General features: G+C 34.7%; 1 protein-coding gene across 6 annotated transcripts in view; it reads right to left on the bottom strand.

Annotated features, from left to right (window-relative positions):
• Positions 1-1,709: 1,709 nt before the first annotated feature.
• Rim (Rab3 interacting molecule) overlaps positions 1,710-16,668 on the bottom strand; it is a 300,437-nt gene continuing 285,478 nt past the window's right edge. For 3 of the 6 annotated variants that reach the window (XM_075380713.1, XM_075380709.1, XM_075380714.1), the window contains 4 exons: positions 14,155-14,253; positions 10,237-10,445; positions 6,191-6,330; positions 1,714-2,007 (listed from right to left, as the gene is read on the bottom strand). In XM_075380713.1, coding sequence (XP_075236828.1) covers positions 1,801-2,007; positions 6,191-6,330; positions 10,237-10,445; positions 14,155-14,253 — 655 coding nt within the window. In that variant the 3' untranslated portion in view covers positions 1,714-1,800. Of the gene's footprint in view, positions 2,008-6,190; positions 6,331-10,236; positions 10,446-14,154; positions 14,254-16,668 lie in introns of all 6 variants that reach the window. The other 3 variants (XM_075380710.1, XM_075380711.1, XM_075380712.1) reach the window with 3 other exon arrangements.

Raw genomic sequence — 16,668 nt, 5'->3', positions numbered from 1 at the left:
AAACTTCTATGCTGTAAGAATCAGAAAGCTCAGCTCACAGAACGGCGGGACAAGCATCTAAATGTTGCTGGAGACTATGTTGAAAAGTAGTGCAAGTACCACTGTCATTCAATAAATCATTTTTTCTCTACATCAGTTTGTCTTATTAATTATTGAATTTTCTCATACATATACACTATCTGTGTGTGTAAATATATATATATAACTGTTTAATATGTAAAAAAATATGAAAAGCTAATGATGTCTAGTGGTGTTACATGGTGGATTAAAAAAGTATTAATTGAAACTGTAATACGGTTTTCAATAATAAAAAAAATTACTACTTGGAAATTTTACAGGAAGCGTTAGGAAAAGCTAACGGAAAACATCAACATTTAAATAGCTATTAGCAGCAGCTGTTTTAAGTAAAAATCAAATTTCTTAAACTTATATTTTTTTTAGATTGACTATTTACCTCTTTCTTTTTTTAATGTTGATATAATTTTTTATTTGTTTATTGAGAATTTAACAAATTTAGATTAAACAACACTTAAAAAGTATGTTTTTCAACTTTAACTTTTTGAGCCTTTACTCATTTACGGAAACAATACAGATAAAATTGCTGAAAACCCTTTAAAAAAAAATTGGATCAAACATCGTCTAAAATTACTAATATAGTCTGAAAAATTTCAGTAAAGCATTATTTTAGCTTTGTAGCAGAATCAGGATGAAAGGTTTTGCATAACTTGAAAATAAAACATTTCCTACAAATATATAAACCTTTAGTTTCAAATGATTCCCAGGAATGCACTCCAAAAAACGAGGTTAAAACTTTATGAATCATTCCGTATATCTACATACTTTTTAAAATATATACATCAGCATATTCAAGCTTTTTAAAAACGGTAAAGGATATTACGGGATATTTTTATTTTTATTTTTTGTTTTTAGAAAAAACCGTGCAAGACAAATTAAAGGAAAAGTACTGTACTTATACCAGGCGATTGAAACGCTACTTAAAGTTCCATCTTAGATTTTGTAAAATTAATGAACGAATATAATATATTATTTTATCTAAAACCAGATCGGTTTATTAATCCTAATTAAAAATACATACTTCAGTGCTTTTCTTTTATTATGGTAAAAAAATTTTTAGTAAGGTGTATTCTGCATCCTTCTTTTGAATAGTTTCCATTGCATTACAGAAGGTAATTATAATTTCTTAGTAATTAATAAGAACAAACGATAAGCAAGAAGAATCATATTACTTAAAAACTTTCAATCGCCTGATATTTACGTGCACGCACAATGAAGTTTCGATAGCTTAAGGTAAATGAAAAAGCAATAATTAAATTTTCACTGGAACTATATAGAGTAATATTAATACAAACAATAATATAAATAAAGCAAATAAATAGAAAAATCGTTTAAATTTATAATACTGGATTTAATTGCAACTACAAAACATAATTAAACATAGCAGGATAAAGAATAGGGCTGGCTTACGTAAATTAATTTTAGGTTTTTAGATCTTTATACTACCGAGACTCAGTTGTATATTACATATATAATATCTGTGTGTATGTGTGTGTGTGTGTGTCTATAAAACCATTTAATAATATATGTATAAAAAAATATGAAAACCTAACGGTGTTACACGGTGGATTTAAAATAGTATTAATTGAAGCCATAATACGGTTGTTAATAATAAAAAATATAACGATAAAAAATAAGATTAATTAGAAATTTCACAGGCAGTGTTAGGAACAGGATAACTGGATGGTAATAAATATAAATAATGATAATAAAAAGAGGTAATGACTATAGTTTAAGGGATTCAAGGCTAGCAAGAGAGCTGCGTCTGGAGAGCCCAAGCGAAGGAGGCCCACTAACCAATGAAGTGGTCCCAAACAACTTGTACCAGCCGATGACTATATTAGACAGGTTTAAATCATCCAACATGATTTGAGCTACTCCCATGAACACTTTCTTGCCTTCGATACGGCCGTAGTCACCCCATACTGTCACCTATAAAAAAAAAATTAGAAGATTAATTATAATAGAAATTATTACGCACATCAATAAGATATAATTCAATACATTTTTGATGAGTTTAATGAACAAGGATTTGACAGGATTTTTATTACCAGATGCCATAGCATCTGACGCGTGTAGACGAGTGACTTCAGAAATCTCTCAAAAATAATGTAAATGAACACGAGTCGCATTTAATCATCATGAATAAAGTTGACGTCAAGTTGACTTCATCAATGAATGAAGTTGACGTTATGAATATTCATGATGGAATCATTTTACAGTAGACGACTGATTTATGAGTAGTAATTAAGATGATTTCGTGCTAAAAATATGTGACCGACAGGTTACAAAAAGAAAAAAAATATATTGCTCTGTATTTGCAATACCTAGCGATATTATAACATATTATTTTTGGGTAGATTTCATAAGAATGCTATCTATCGTAATAGGTACCGTGATTCGACTTTCGGATAATTTCAACATATCTTCGCGTTTCAGATCTTCTAGACCCCCAGACCAGCGTCGGTTCAAAAATTTATACTTACATTTATATATATATATATTGTTACCACATATACGCCTAATTTAATATCGGCGGGCGAACAGGGTAGCAACTAAGATGCGAGCTGGCGCTCAGTATACGGATGCGCTGATACAAGCATCACTACTGCCGCGCAGTTCTCCCGCCATAGCGGCGCTGCGGCCCCACCGCTTTCAGACTCCAATAAAAGAGCGTGCACGAGAGTAAATTTTCAATTCATCGTCGACCACCGACCGGAGAAGACCAAGAATAAGAATATGGAAGAAGACAGAAGTTTCCTGGCCGCCTAAACGCGGGACCTCCCGGCGGATGCCAACATCCCCGCCGGAGCAGCAGGCCTGGCCGGCCCGCCGAGGGAGCCGCTGGACTCGGACGCTATTTTCCCGCTCCAGCTCCAGCTCGGCGGGCTTCGATCGCCCTGGCCGGCGGACTCGGCAGCAGGAGCCGGTCCAGCGTGGGATCGCTCCGGGAGAACCGCCTCGGCCGCACCGGCGAAGGACGACCGACGCCGATCCAATACTGCAGGGCTCTGGGGGCCACCACTGCCACGCTGTCGCGGGGACCCGACTGCCGCTAAGGGAAAGCCCGGTCTGACTTCGATGGACGAGCCGCGACTCCCCGACTTCACCGCAGACCGGCTACTGGACCCGACAGCTCTTCTCAGAGCTAACGCAAAAAAAATCGGCCCTTTTCAGGGCCGCCACAAGGTTACGAGTTATGAGCCGTCGAAGTCATTCGACGACAACAGCCCTTCTCAGGGCTACCGTAAGGTTAGTAAGTGCCGCGTGCTGTCGAAGCCATCGGGCGACAATATGCATAAATTTCACTTTCTTGTGGACACGATAACTGCCGTAATTTTGCGCCGATCGCTTTCATATCGATACGTAAAATATAACGACTCAAAATTTCGGTCGAGTTCATTAACGGGCACAATCAAACCGCGTGGGTGGAAACGGGGGAGCTTTTAAAACAAAATATCGCTATATCTTGCTTATTAAGAAAATATCGAATTTGTTTAAAGTTCCAACTTTTCTTCGGATAAGGACCTATAACTTATCTAAGTAAAGTTTTTGATTTCGCCGACCGTTGGCCCAGGGGATGGAAAAAATTGGGTTTTAGAGACAAAAAATCATACCTCCTGTTTGAATAACTGTGCCTAAATGCATGCACCTTCCGGTATTCAGAATTTACACCTCTGTGTCATTAATGTCTTTCGATAAATACCTTGTTGGCGCGATCGATTATATTTTTATTATTATATGTAATTTATAACAGATTTAGATACATTTCGTTTATTTTAATATTGTATTACTAGAAACTTATTCCGCATCGCTGAGGTTAATTACGATGTACATGTACAATATTTGTATTTTAAGAAGTATTATATTAAGGTATTTTATTTAGATTCACATTTAAGTTACATCTTTAAAAGAACTGAATTATAAACATCATTATAATTATATATTAATAATTTTTCGAATTTTCTTCATTATAGGAAGCAATCCTCGATAAGTTAATATTTTGTACTCGTTATTATTATCTTCTTCATATCTAAATAAGGTACTTTCAACGATCGCATTGTTATTTTCTTCACTGTCATTAAGTCGATGACAACGATGAAGTCAGAATCAATCTAGAGTATTTTGCTTCTTCTGGTCTTGATTTTGTCGATATATCACACTTATTACTCAAAGTTGAATTTTATGGGCGTAGCAATAATTGCCGATTTGTATCGATCGACTTTTCAACTTTTTTCATCACCGTTGCTCCATCAGTATTTACGCAGATAATATCTTCTTTTCCGACATCTGCAGTCGACTACTTCTACACATTTTTTAGCCGGCATACTTCTTGAGACGTGTATGAGGTCTATATTTCAGTTTTCTTTTCCGAATAAATATTTATATTTAAATTACGTCTGTTTCGTTGTCCGTCCGTCAAATGCGGGAGTAAATTTTGTACAATTTAATTTTAATTCTGTTAATTCTTTCTTCAGAGAATTGCGAACACTTAGTATAGTTTATAACAGTTCTTCTCGTAGTATTAACAGACTTTGGTATATTTTTAAAACTCTTGCGATTAATGATCGAAGTACAAAACATTCTGAACGGCAAACCATTTAACGCTGTTATTCTGGATAAAACCTCATCGAAGCGATAATTATTTTTATTAAAAAAATCTGAATTTGCGATGTCTTTGGTTTAGTAATATCGTTTTAGAATTTGTCTCGGATTCTTTTCTTTTCAATAAATTAATGTTACGTTGCGTTTTTAAATGTGTTTGTAGTCCGCTTGTACTTCCCCCAAAAACTTAATAATCGTTGAACTTGTTTTACATCTTGCCAACGTATTTTTGTCATCATATAAATAGTAAAACCAAGCCGAAGTATTTTCGGCAGATATTTTACGTTCTTCGAAGTCATTATTATTCGTCGCGGATAAATAAAACATATACGTAACAAATATAAATATCTCGAACGATAAAATATAATACAAAATGCGTACTTATTTGTGAAAAAGGAACTGTCCGATTTAAAAAATATCTAAACGTTTAAAAATCGCTACACGCAATTTCACTGCAACATTAAGTGCGAGGTTAGGCTTCTTGACGCTGACATTACGAAGACAAAGAAAGGAGATCGGAACGGAAGTGAAAAGAAAAACGATTAACGACGGTACTGCCACATCGATGAAAAAAATACGTATTTCAAATAACAGTAGCTGCCCGATAAGTTAAATTAAACCCTTTAATAAAAAATACGTTTATTATTTATAGCTAATACCGAAATAGCAAATACCGGTCTCACGAAATCGCAAAATACCACGAAATAACGGTGTTGCGATCGCTAATCGCAACCCCTGTTCTCAAAACTGTCGATCAAAGTTCTAGTCTGCCGAGTTGAAGTACCACCGCTAGGTAAAAAGGTTTTCAGTGAAGACTAAGAATTCCTCATCTTAATTATTCCATTACGCTGCTGTCCTTGCTTGTACAAAGTCGCTGTCTTTCGGCCCGTACTGCCCGGTCCAAAATGTTTTTTACGCGCAACACAAACAGCGTGATATACATCTCTTAACTCTTTTCGATCGACTGAATTCTGGATATAAGCTTATATCTAATCGCCGATCGTTAAAAAGTCTTTTTAGATGCCGTTTAAACGCGATCGATTACCTAAAATATAAAAGAATTCACGGCGGTATGAGAGTAATCGCAATAAAACGGTTAACAACCTTTAAATTTTATCCGTGAAAAAATTATCTGCAATTTGGATTAATTGTAGAACGTAACAAGAAGGCTGCTTGAAGCACGTAGTTGCGATGTGATGGGCGATGCCAGGAAAGTATATCAAATATATTTTGCTATTACTTAACGTAGTCTTAATTCGGTAACAAAAATGCAATTCTCTGAAACTTTTTACAATTTTCCTGATTAAATTTATATTACCATCGGACTAAATCGAACGTTTCTAAGATACTTACACTTAAACAACGTTTTAGTAAAGCGCTATTTTCTAGATAAAAATTATCCGATAACATTATAAAAGAAAAGGATTTGAAAGATGTTATACGAGATTTTTTTTAGCTATTTAATTATAAACATCTTTTCTCGGTAAAGAAAAGATATTCGTAATATTACCTGCAGAATGCAGCCTTGGAATGGTTCACGAAATTGTAACTGCTGTTGATAAAGTGGATCCAGAGTCCGTCTAGCAGTAGATGTTTTTGCTTTAGCTAAACACTTTTTTCCGCTTACTAAATAAACCTTTACATAAGGCGCTGCAAAATAATTACAAAAAATACCATCACACAATTTGCATAATAAAATTTACAACAATCAATATTTACATATATAATTTAACTAAATTTTTACGTAGGCGGCTTTAAAAAGTTAGTTACATATTTAATTATAGGTTAAATAGACCGATTTTAAAAATCGGTTTTCTTACATCTTTAAACGATATACGAGGTGCGACAATAAAGTATTGAGACTGATTTTTCTTTGCAAGACGTGGCAACCCTGCAGCTTGCGTAGGTCCACCGTCTTTGACCTTGGTCTATAAGCTGCTTCTAGTCCAAGCGGCACATCGATGAAACTGCTCGGTCGTGAGTTGTGCTGCAATAAGTGAACAAGTGTTTGTGTCTCTCGTCGCAGAAATGAAACCGCAAAATATTGCGCGACGGTATGCCGTTTCTTTTTGCGTTAAATCGGGTGAAAACGCGACGACAACTTACGGTAAGCTTCAGAAGGCTTTTGGAGAGGAGGTTATGTCAAGAGCTCAAGTTTTTCGGTCGCATAAAATTTTTAGCGAAGGCAGAACGAATGTTGAAGATGAAGACCGCAGTGGACGACCATCAACCTCACGGACAGATGTCAACTTGAAGAGGGTGCGTGAAATCGTACGATCCGATCGAAGATTATCCGTGAAAATGATCGCAGAAGAACTCAACATCGATCGAGAAACGGTTCGTCTAATACTCGAATTAGCTGAATTTCTCGGTACGAGAAAGATTTGTGCAAAAATGGTCCCCAAAAATCTCGCACAACAACAGCGAGAAACACGGAAACATCTGGCAGCCGATCTGTTAGAACAAACGGAATCCAGATTTGTTGAGCCGTGTTATCACCGGTGATGAAGGTCGGTGTTTTCAATACGATCCAGAGACAAAACGCCAAAGTTCGGAACGGTGCTCAAAGGGATCACCCAGACCAAAAAAAGCTGGCATGTCAAAGTCAAAAGTGAAACGCATGCTTGTGTGCTTCTTGGATTCCAAGGGAATCGTTCATAAAGAGTTGGTACCTCCTGGACAAACAGTTAACCGATATTTCTACAAAGAAATTTTAGAAAGACTTCGTAAACGAGTTCTTAGTATCCGTGCCGACATCGCTGATAATTGGATTCTGCATCACGATAATGCGCCATCCCATACCGCTCTATCAGTACGGCAATTTTTAACCTCAAAACAAATTTCAGTACTACCACAGCCACCTTATTCACCAGATATCGCTCCGTGCGACTTTTTTCTACTTCCAAGAGTCAAGATGGCGGTCAAGGGACACCGTTTTCAAACAACACAAAATGTCCAAAAAGCTGTGACGAGGGTCTTGGAGGATATTACAGAAGATGAGTTCCAGAAATGTTACCGTCAACGGCAGAAGCGCTGGAATAAGCGGGTGCGATCAGAGGGGAACTACTTTGAAGGAGACAACACTAAACATGACTAAAACGGTAAGCAACATTTTTTTTTTCACATCAGTCTCATTACTTTATTGTCGCACCTCGTATATCATCAAAGAACTACTTGAATGTATAAAATTGTAAATAACAGTGGATCCAGTAGCCTATTTATAGAGGTCGTTCGGAAAATATAAAATGTTTGACTGTAAGAAATTTAAAACGCGCAATATTTATTTAATATTATAATAAAACTTATAATTTTTTATACAGTCGTAATTTAAATTTAAACGGCAATCATGTTGTACCGCTAGTTTTTATATTTAATTAATTACATATATACTCTAACTTTGTTTTTTTTCTTTTTACCTTCTTAACACTACAAAATGACTGCTATCTAAAAATCAGATCAGGATCGTATGAATTTAATCGTGAACATTTGATTTTTGTTCACCGGACATAATACATTACTTTCCGATAACCTGAGCACCATTTACTATCCTCACTTGTCTGCTTGTAGACTGTGCTCGGCTCTAAACCACGATGCCAACTATATTACATTTTAAATTCCGACAAACAATAATAAGATCTATATCGAACTTGGCTTTGAGAAAATTAAAAAAAAAGCGCTAACCGATTTTGAATTATTAACGTGCAATCTACATAAACGCTATGCGTAATGCGTAAATACTCTTTATCTACCAAACAGCGCTTAGAGCTTCTCTAACCGATGAACTTATCTACGACAAACAGATTAAAAATTATAAAAAGATCAACGATTATTACTTTAAAAATACAGCAATATCATCTAAAAGGGAACCGATTCCTGATAATTCACGAATTAATTTGCTTGAATTATCAAAAATTTACCGATTACAAATCGGTAATTAAATTACCGAGTCTCGGCAAACGAAGCGGTTACAAATTTACTCCTCTCTTCGACTCTTAACGTTAGGCTAATTTGAATATTACTGTAATCAGAACAGACTCTTCTAAATCATCGGGTTTAAGATTTAATTACAGCACGGCTCTATCGTTTTTCAATTATCATTTCATCCGTCTCATCTTCCGCATTAAAATATGTAAGTATCGTTTCTGAGGTAGCGGTGTTAAAGTAAAAGGAAAAACACTAACTCGACCGAGACTGTGAAATCGACAAACGTATAGCCGAACAGATATTTGTGTGTTTGTATGCGAAAGCTATAAGCTGTAACGCTTTCATACCCGTTAGTGATTTTTGAGTGTCGTTATGCACAGTATGAGTATTCTTTTACCGTTGTAATTTCAATACTGATAGTAAGCGAGCGCAATAATTAATCGTTCACGTTTTCACGATCTGAATAAAACAATACGACCGCTTGTACTTTATATATCGGTAATTTTAAATAAAATTCCAACGACGCAATAATTTACGTAATACAAAGTCGTTGAAAAAGGTTGCGGAAATTAAAAAAAAAAAACCGTATCTCGAACTATTAAGATAATTAAACGAATATATTTTTTTTAAATTCATCGACTCGATAAGTTTTTTACGTACTTTTGAATGTTTCAATACGAGCTTCGTCGGTCGCTCTGCAAATATCCAGCCGACAATCGACTTCAGCCCAGGTCCGTTGGATCGTCGCAAGCGTAACTGTAACGATAACAGCGGTGATCCGTCGTCTTAAATATTGTACATCGCTGATTTTTTTCACTGCATACAATATTTTTAACGTTCCCGTAGAAAAAGTCTAGGAGTGTCAAGAGGCCAAAGTACAGGACCGGCCCTGTCGATTCACGATTAGGGAATCTTTTAACGAGAGCGTGTCGAACACCTAGGGTAAAGTGCGGGAGCGCATCTTGTTGAAACGTTACAGCAACGTTACTTTCTTTTTCAATTTCCAGGAAACAGACGGTTGTAGCAAGTCTAAATAAACATTGCCTGTGATAGTAGGCTCGTGAAAAAAAACACACAAAAAAAAACTGAGATTGAACACACACAAAAAACGGATCGCTGAGATTCCCGTATTCTACAATTACGTCGATATATTTAAGATAACGGTTCACCGCTGCTATTGCCGCAGTTAAGCCTGCGATGATCCAGCGGACCCGGGCAGAAGTCGATTATCGGCTGGATGTTTGCAGAGCGAACGACGGAGCTCGTATTGAAACATTCAAAAGTACGTAAAAAAAAAACTTTTTGAGTCGATGAATTAAAAAAAAAAATATTTGTTTAATCTCTAGCGGTTTCTGAGATACAATTTTTTAAAATCGCCGCAATCTTTTTCAACGATCCAATACACAGATACGTAGACGCCGCATACGTATATGTATTTAGGATTTGTTTTAAGATCCGATCTAAGCGATTAATTCTGTAACGAGATGAATACCGGCATTTCAGAATCGTTTGCGCTAATCGCAAAGTCCGACGGAAAGCCGATTTCTTTTTATATACTATCGCGTTAACTTATTTACCGTAAGAATATAAACGATAAAAATTAGTTATTAAAAATAATTAACATATAAATACCTGGTAAGACTTTTGAGCCTTGTCTCGCTTGTAATCCTCTGGCGCGAACTACCTCGACTTCGAGATAACCTTTTTTATAACACATGCTTAACTGTATATCACCGAGCGACGGTGAACCGAGAACCTGCCTTCCGACAAGCTGACCCGGTCCAAGTCCTTCGATAAAGTCAGATAACTGACCGCTTTCACCTTTTAATGACGGAGCCCAACTGTTTGTACGAATAAATAAATCAAAGAAAAAAAATATTAATATCGTTTAGCTTAAAAAAAAATTATAAATTTAGTTACGTACAAATAATTCTAAATTTAAGAATTCTGATAATAAACGGGATAAAATAACGAGTTCATTCGTTATTATATTATAAATTCCTGAAATCTTTTTTACGATGCCAATATTTAACGCCGATCGTTCTAAACCGATCGACTACAATAAAATAATACTGAATTTAATTTTATCAACGCGCTAATCGTTTCCCTACAGTAATTACTGATAATCGTCAACCTCGTAAGTAAGATTTTACAAAAATAATTAACTTTAAATAACAATACCGGAAAGGAAAATATTAGGAATATAAAATATTAGATAAAAGGAAGGATGTATCGTTAATTAAAAATAACTGAAAAAGTTAAAATAAATAATCGTAATTTTTTTAGTTAAATTAATCATAAAATTGCAAACGATTCGGTGCTGCCACCGATTAACTTTTAATAAACCTTATTAAAATTATTAAAAGATAAAATAAAATAAAACCTTATAAAAGTTTTATAATTTTTGATGTTATTATACATCAAACAATAACATTTTTAATGTTTAATCTTGAACATCTCGGTGGAGGAAATGTCCTGAATAAACAGATAGTAGGATCGATAATATACATAACTGTACTATTTGCAAGTTCAAAATCAGACACCAATTATTAAACTGAAAAATACTGTTAAACACTTCTAATAAGAATTAGTTCGACAAGTTAAAAGTTTAAAAATAAATAAATAAAATTGAAATCTGATCGTTAAAAAACAAATATATAATTTAACGTAGAAAAAAAATTCTTTTTACAACTCGTGCGATTTAAAATGCGATAAATTAATATTTTATACGTACCTTTAATGCGAGACGGTATGCGACAAAAAAGAATTCCATCCTAAAGAATACGTATATTTTATCAGTAACATTTATAAAAATAATTATAACGTAAAAATTGTAAAACATATCGTAACCTAAAAGACGTTTTTCTCGAGCGTAAAATCATCCATGTTTTTGAATCGTTTCTTTCTTCTTAAAATAACGCTCTGGAATTTTACGGCGCATCAAAATTAAACCGTTTTGGTTATCCGTTCTAGCAAAACACTTAATTTAATTAAAACAATACGATGTTATATGCGCATTATATTTACATCTATTTCGACGTTTTTATAAATAATAACGGGCAAGTTTTATTGAATTTTAAAATAAATATAAAAGAAATCTCGTTTCAAATATATACCTTATTTCGGTACGTAATTATAGCTTAAAATCACAAGTACTACTTGTAATCAAATCTATCGTAGGATATATTCGACCGCATAAACGCTTAAAACAAAATTACTGGACCGCGGCGGTAGAACGAGAAAAACTAACAGGTCGATCTACGTTAACCTCATTATGTCAGGCAAAATTAATTATTTCTATTATCGTGACGCGATAACAATAAGCTTCAAGCAATAAGGGAGCGTGCTTCAGCCATCAGACACGTTGTACGAGGGGCGTTCAATAATTAACGACTGTAAACGTTGTAGAGAAAAAACGGTTCGTTCGACGATAATGAAACTTTTTGAGGGCCGAGTTTGCAATCTTGGCAACAGATTTAATCGGCCGTTCGATCGTAATTAATCTAAAAGTAATCTCAGCGACGTTCAGCGATAAGATTTTTGCTATCGGAAAGCGTGAAACCGGCAGAAATTTATTCAAGAATGTCGAAACGGTACGGTGAAAACCGCTTAAACTGTAGTAACGTGTAACGTAACGGGTGGAACGGTTTAACTCCGGCAGAACAAGTGCGACAGATCTCCATCTCTCTGGAAGACCGGTTGAAAACAGGCGAGTAAACGTTTCCCGAATCGCTAGTTTGTGTAATATTAGTGTCGTAACTGCACGTTCGATCGTTTATAACGCGCTGAATTATTGCAAAACGTATTCCGGACGGGTTCCACTCCGGAACGGTCGACTCGAGCCCGTAAAGACGCCCTCAAAAACGGTTTGAAGCGGAATCCAAACGGCAAAGTCTTTAGCGGAAACATCTGGATTTGCCCGCCGAAAGAAAATTCATAACTCGCACGTCAGCCGGTAAAGCGATGTTGACGGTCAACATCATCGGAACTCAAAAGGTCCGATTTCTAACGGCTATTTAGAACACTGTTCTAACGTGCGCCGACTGAAAGCTACACTCGCGATAAGGTGAAAACGTCAGGGCGCTCTTTCAAAAGGTACGATTCTCTTGCGTGAAAATGCACGTACCCGCATCGCTCAGAGAACAGGAGAAACGCTTGAGAAGTCGGTCGGAAGGTGTTGCCGCATCTTCCTTACAGCCCGGATCTCGCTCCGTCTGACGACGATGAAGCGGTAAAAAAAGCGGTAAACAAACGGTTCACACAGCAAGGTTAAGATTTCTACGCTGCGGGAATCGATCTCACAGAACGGCGGTACAAGTGTCTAAATGTTGCCGGAGACTGTGCCGAATAACGGTGTAAGTTTCACTGTCGTCGAATAAATAATCTTTTCTCATTAATTATCCAAAATTAAGCCCGACTTGATCGGTTTTATATCTCTAAATAAGTACCAGAACTTCCCGCATCGAATCGTAAACGTCAACATCATCGAAGAAAGGTGGTTTTCAGAAACGTAAAACGTTAACTTTTCGTTAAACATTTTTACGATTAAAAAAAAAGGAGGTAATATGCAAAAGGAAATAACGATAAGTCTGTTAACGTTACAATCGTAACGGTCATAGGATCGGATGAAACATAAATTAATCGTGAAAAACGGATAGCCATCTTATAAGAATAAGAGTTCCAAGCGAGTCTAGCGTACTAGAAAAAGAGAGCAGAAAAGTCGTTTTCTTAGATACCAAAATCTTAACGGTTGTAGACGGTATGTCGATCCTAAAAACAGTGTCGTCGTCCAAAAGACAAGTATCTCGTTTCAAACGTACTATAAAAGGGGTTAATGAATGTCTTTTATACTGCACAGCACGTAATTATATGTTCTAATGAATGCGCCTAACGTCTCTTGCACTTCATTTGATTTACACGCACCGCTACTGAAAGTTCTTAATCGAGATAAAAAGAACGTCGGTTCTACTGAACCGTAATATTAGCCGTTAATAAATGGCGATGACAAGCGGTGAAATTATATCCGACGTTGTTTTATTTGAATATTTTCTATTATACAGAGCTTTTGGCTATTGTAATTTTGCTTTACTTCGACTTTCAGTGTGCGACTCCTGAGTCATTTTATGTATTCAGAAGTCATCGTATTACGAGGGATATGAAGGATGCAATCTATCATACATTACATACTATATACATCTACATACATACATACATACATCTATCTACATACATACTATATACATTTTTTGTTAGATTCGTGAAAACAAATAATAATAGCTGGAATTATGTAAATAGATCGACAAATGAATATTTTTTATCCTGATTATTGTAAATTATAATTATACGTATAAGTAAATAAGCACACTCTAATTACTTGAGAATTAATTTAAAAATCGTGACTTTATAATTAATTATACTGAATATTTTTTGATACGTATATTTATTGCACACATTATTTCAATAAAAATAAATCTTTCTCAAGTTTATTATATTTAAAAAGCGTATTATTACTTTATTTAACGTATATTCATAAACAACTAATTTATTTACGATTTCTTTTTCTGTTTATTAAATACACCAGGTAATTTCCATTTTCTGTGCGGTTCAGACAAAGATCTAAAAAATATTTTAAATCTCTTTTGTAGTTTTCTGTAAAAAAAAGAAGAAAAGAAACACGTTTTATATATTATTTTGAATTAACGGTAAAACAACAATTAAATTAAATTAAGTATTAAATTAAACAGAAAAATAAAAAAAAAGCTAATCGTAAAAATTACATTCCCTAATCTTCGCTCTTTTTTTTTTTAAGTTTTACTTTCGTAATATTCGTAACGCGTTTCTGACACAGAAAAAATAAAAATATCGTTTATTTGGTCTTTAAAGGCGATTAAGTAACATTTAAAATAAAAACAGTTTCTTTCGGCGCGCCGGAAGGCCGAGGTAGATTTCACCGGGGCAAATTAGGGGTAGGCGAACTCTGATTGTACGAGTTCGTATCAAACATTACTCTCCGTGTTTTACGACGCTACGTTTTCTCATTAGAGTAAAAGCTACCGCTCAATTTATGAAGAGTTCCTTACGATTCCTCTGCCTATTACGGGAGCTATGATTATTTTTGTCCTTGAAACCTCATTTTTTCCACCCCTTGGCCCTTATTTAAAGAACAGTAGCAACTTTAAACCGATTCGATATTTTAATCGATAAGAAAGTTATAGCGATATTTCGGTTTTACATTTTCTTCTTTTTTTTGGTTTTGGTCATCCCTTGCCGTAAGGGTCGGTCATATCAGAAATTGTTACAGACAAAATTTTTAGGTAATGTTTACAGGACTAACGACCACCTTAAACCGATTCGACACTGCGCCTATTAACGGAGGTATGATTTTTTTTCTCCGAAACCCCATTTTTTCCAACCCCTGGGCCAAAGATAGGTGATATCCAATAACTTTACTCAAATAAGTTTTAGGCCCTGATCAAAACAACAGTAGGAACTTTAAACGAACTCGATATTTTACTTAATAAGAAAGTTATGGCGATATTTTGTTTTTTCGAAAAATTCCCCCTATTTCCACCCCCGTGGTCCGACGATTAACGAACTCGACCGAGATTTTGGATCATTATGTTTTATGTATGAATTTGAAAGCGATTGGCGCAAAATTACGGCAGTTATCGTGTCCACAAGAAAGTGAAATATATATAATATATATATATATATATAAAATTTTGGATTGACGGTGGTTTTGGAGTCTGGAAGATGCGAAACGCGAAGATATGTCGAAATTTTCCGGAAGTCGAATCACGGTACCCGTTATAATAGGTAGCTTACTTATGAAATCTACCTAACTTCTACAGAGACAAGTTTTAATTTTTATGTTTTGTTATATTTATAAGAAGGCGTAAATAAAAAAACAGACGGAAAAACGAGTCATTTTAATTACAGCATTAAAAGCTCCACATTAGATTTATAAAAAATAGAAGTCTTGGCCCTACGTATATGGTGTATGTAAAATCTAAAGCGAATTTTGAACACGTGCTACCGGTTGCGACTTATTTTCGTTTATACTACCGTATCCGTTTATTTTTGCTGTTATTTATTTATTCAAATTTGTCGTTTAATTATTTACTTTGTACGAAATCATTTACGTTTTACGTTTATAAAATACAGTACGAATTAACTGAAATTAAATTTGTACGAACTTAATATCTCTGTAATATTCGTAATTTTTTTAGAATAAATTTAATAACGATTATATTATTTTTACTCGTATTTAACGCTTTATTTATTTACGTATTTTTTGTGTGATTTAATAGTTTTATAGGCCTACAAAACTCAAAAGAATATTAATTATCGGTGCGTACGCGCGTGCTATTTAGAAATAATTTTCGTAAATAACTACGCCACATTAACCTTAGTTTAACGTACTTGGAAAAACATCTTTTCAAGAAATAAATAAATTACTTCGTGTACATCTTGAACAAAATAATAACTTTATTTGTAATAAATTACCAGAACGTACTTCATTACAATAATAGCGACGTCATAATTAGATACGGTGCAAGTTATTCCAAATTAATCGATGTGATTTTGGGAACATACCGTAACGGCTGCTGATGCGAGGAGAATTCACCGAGCGTTGTTAAGAGCAGCCGAGACGATATCAGCGCGCTACAGATACTACATACACTTTAGTTTGGCTTCTTTTACGAACTCCTGGTTAAGAATAGTTCTTGGACAGTTACGACAGAAATAGACTTGCCACACGGCAAGTATTAAATAAATAAATTTTTAAAAGTTATTCTCTGAATCCTAGGTTTACCCGATGGAGACTAGTCGGATATAACTAAGTTGTTAATTTCACAACCAGGGGTACATAAGTAATGATGAAATTAGCAACAACTTTCCTAAATTTAATTATTTTCAGCTAGATTTAGAACAGAAATTAAAAAAAAAAAAAAACTAGTATCCTTCCACTGAACTTTAGTTCAGTACTAGTTTTATCCCAAATGAATTAACAATACATTAAAAAAAATATATAACCGTACTAAACTATTAAAACAAAAATAA

This window comes from Lycorma delicatula, chromosome 12, assembly GCF_047948215.1.
Source record: "Lycorma delicatula isolate Av1 chromosome 12, ASM4794821v1, whole genome shotgun sequence".
NCBI lineage: Eukaryota > Metazoa > Arthropoda > Insecta > Hemiptera > Fulgoridae > Lycorma > Lycorma delicatula.
Note: the sequence above shows the minus strand (reverse complement) of the source record. Positions and strands in the feature narration are given on the sequence as shown.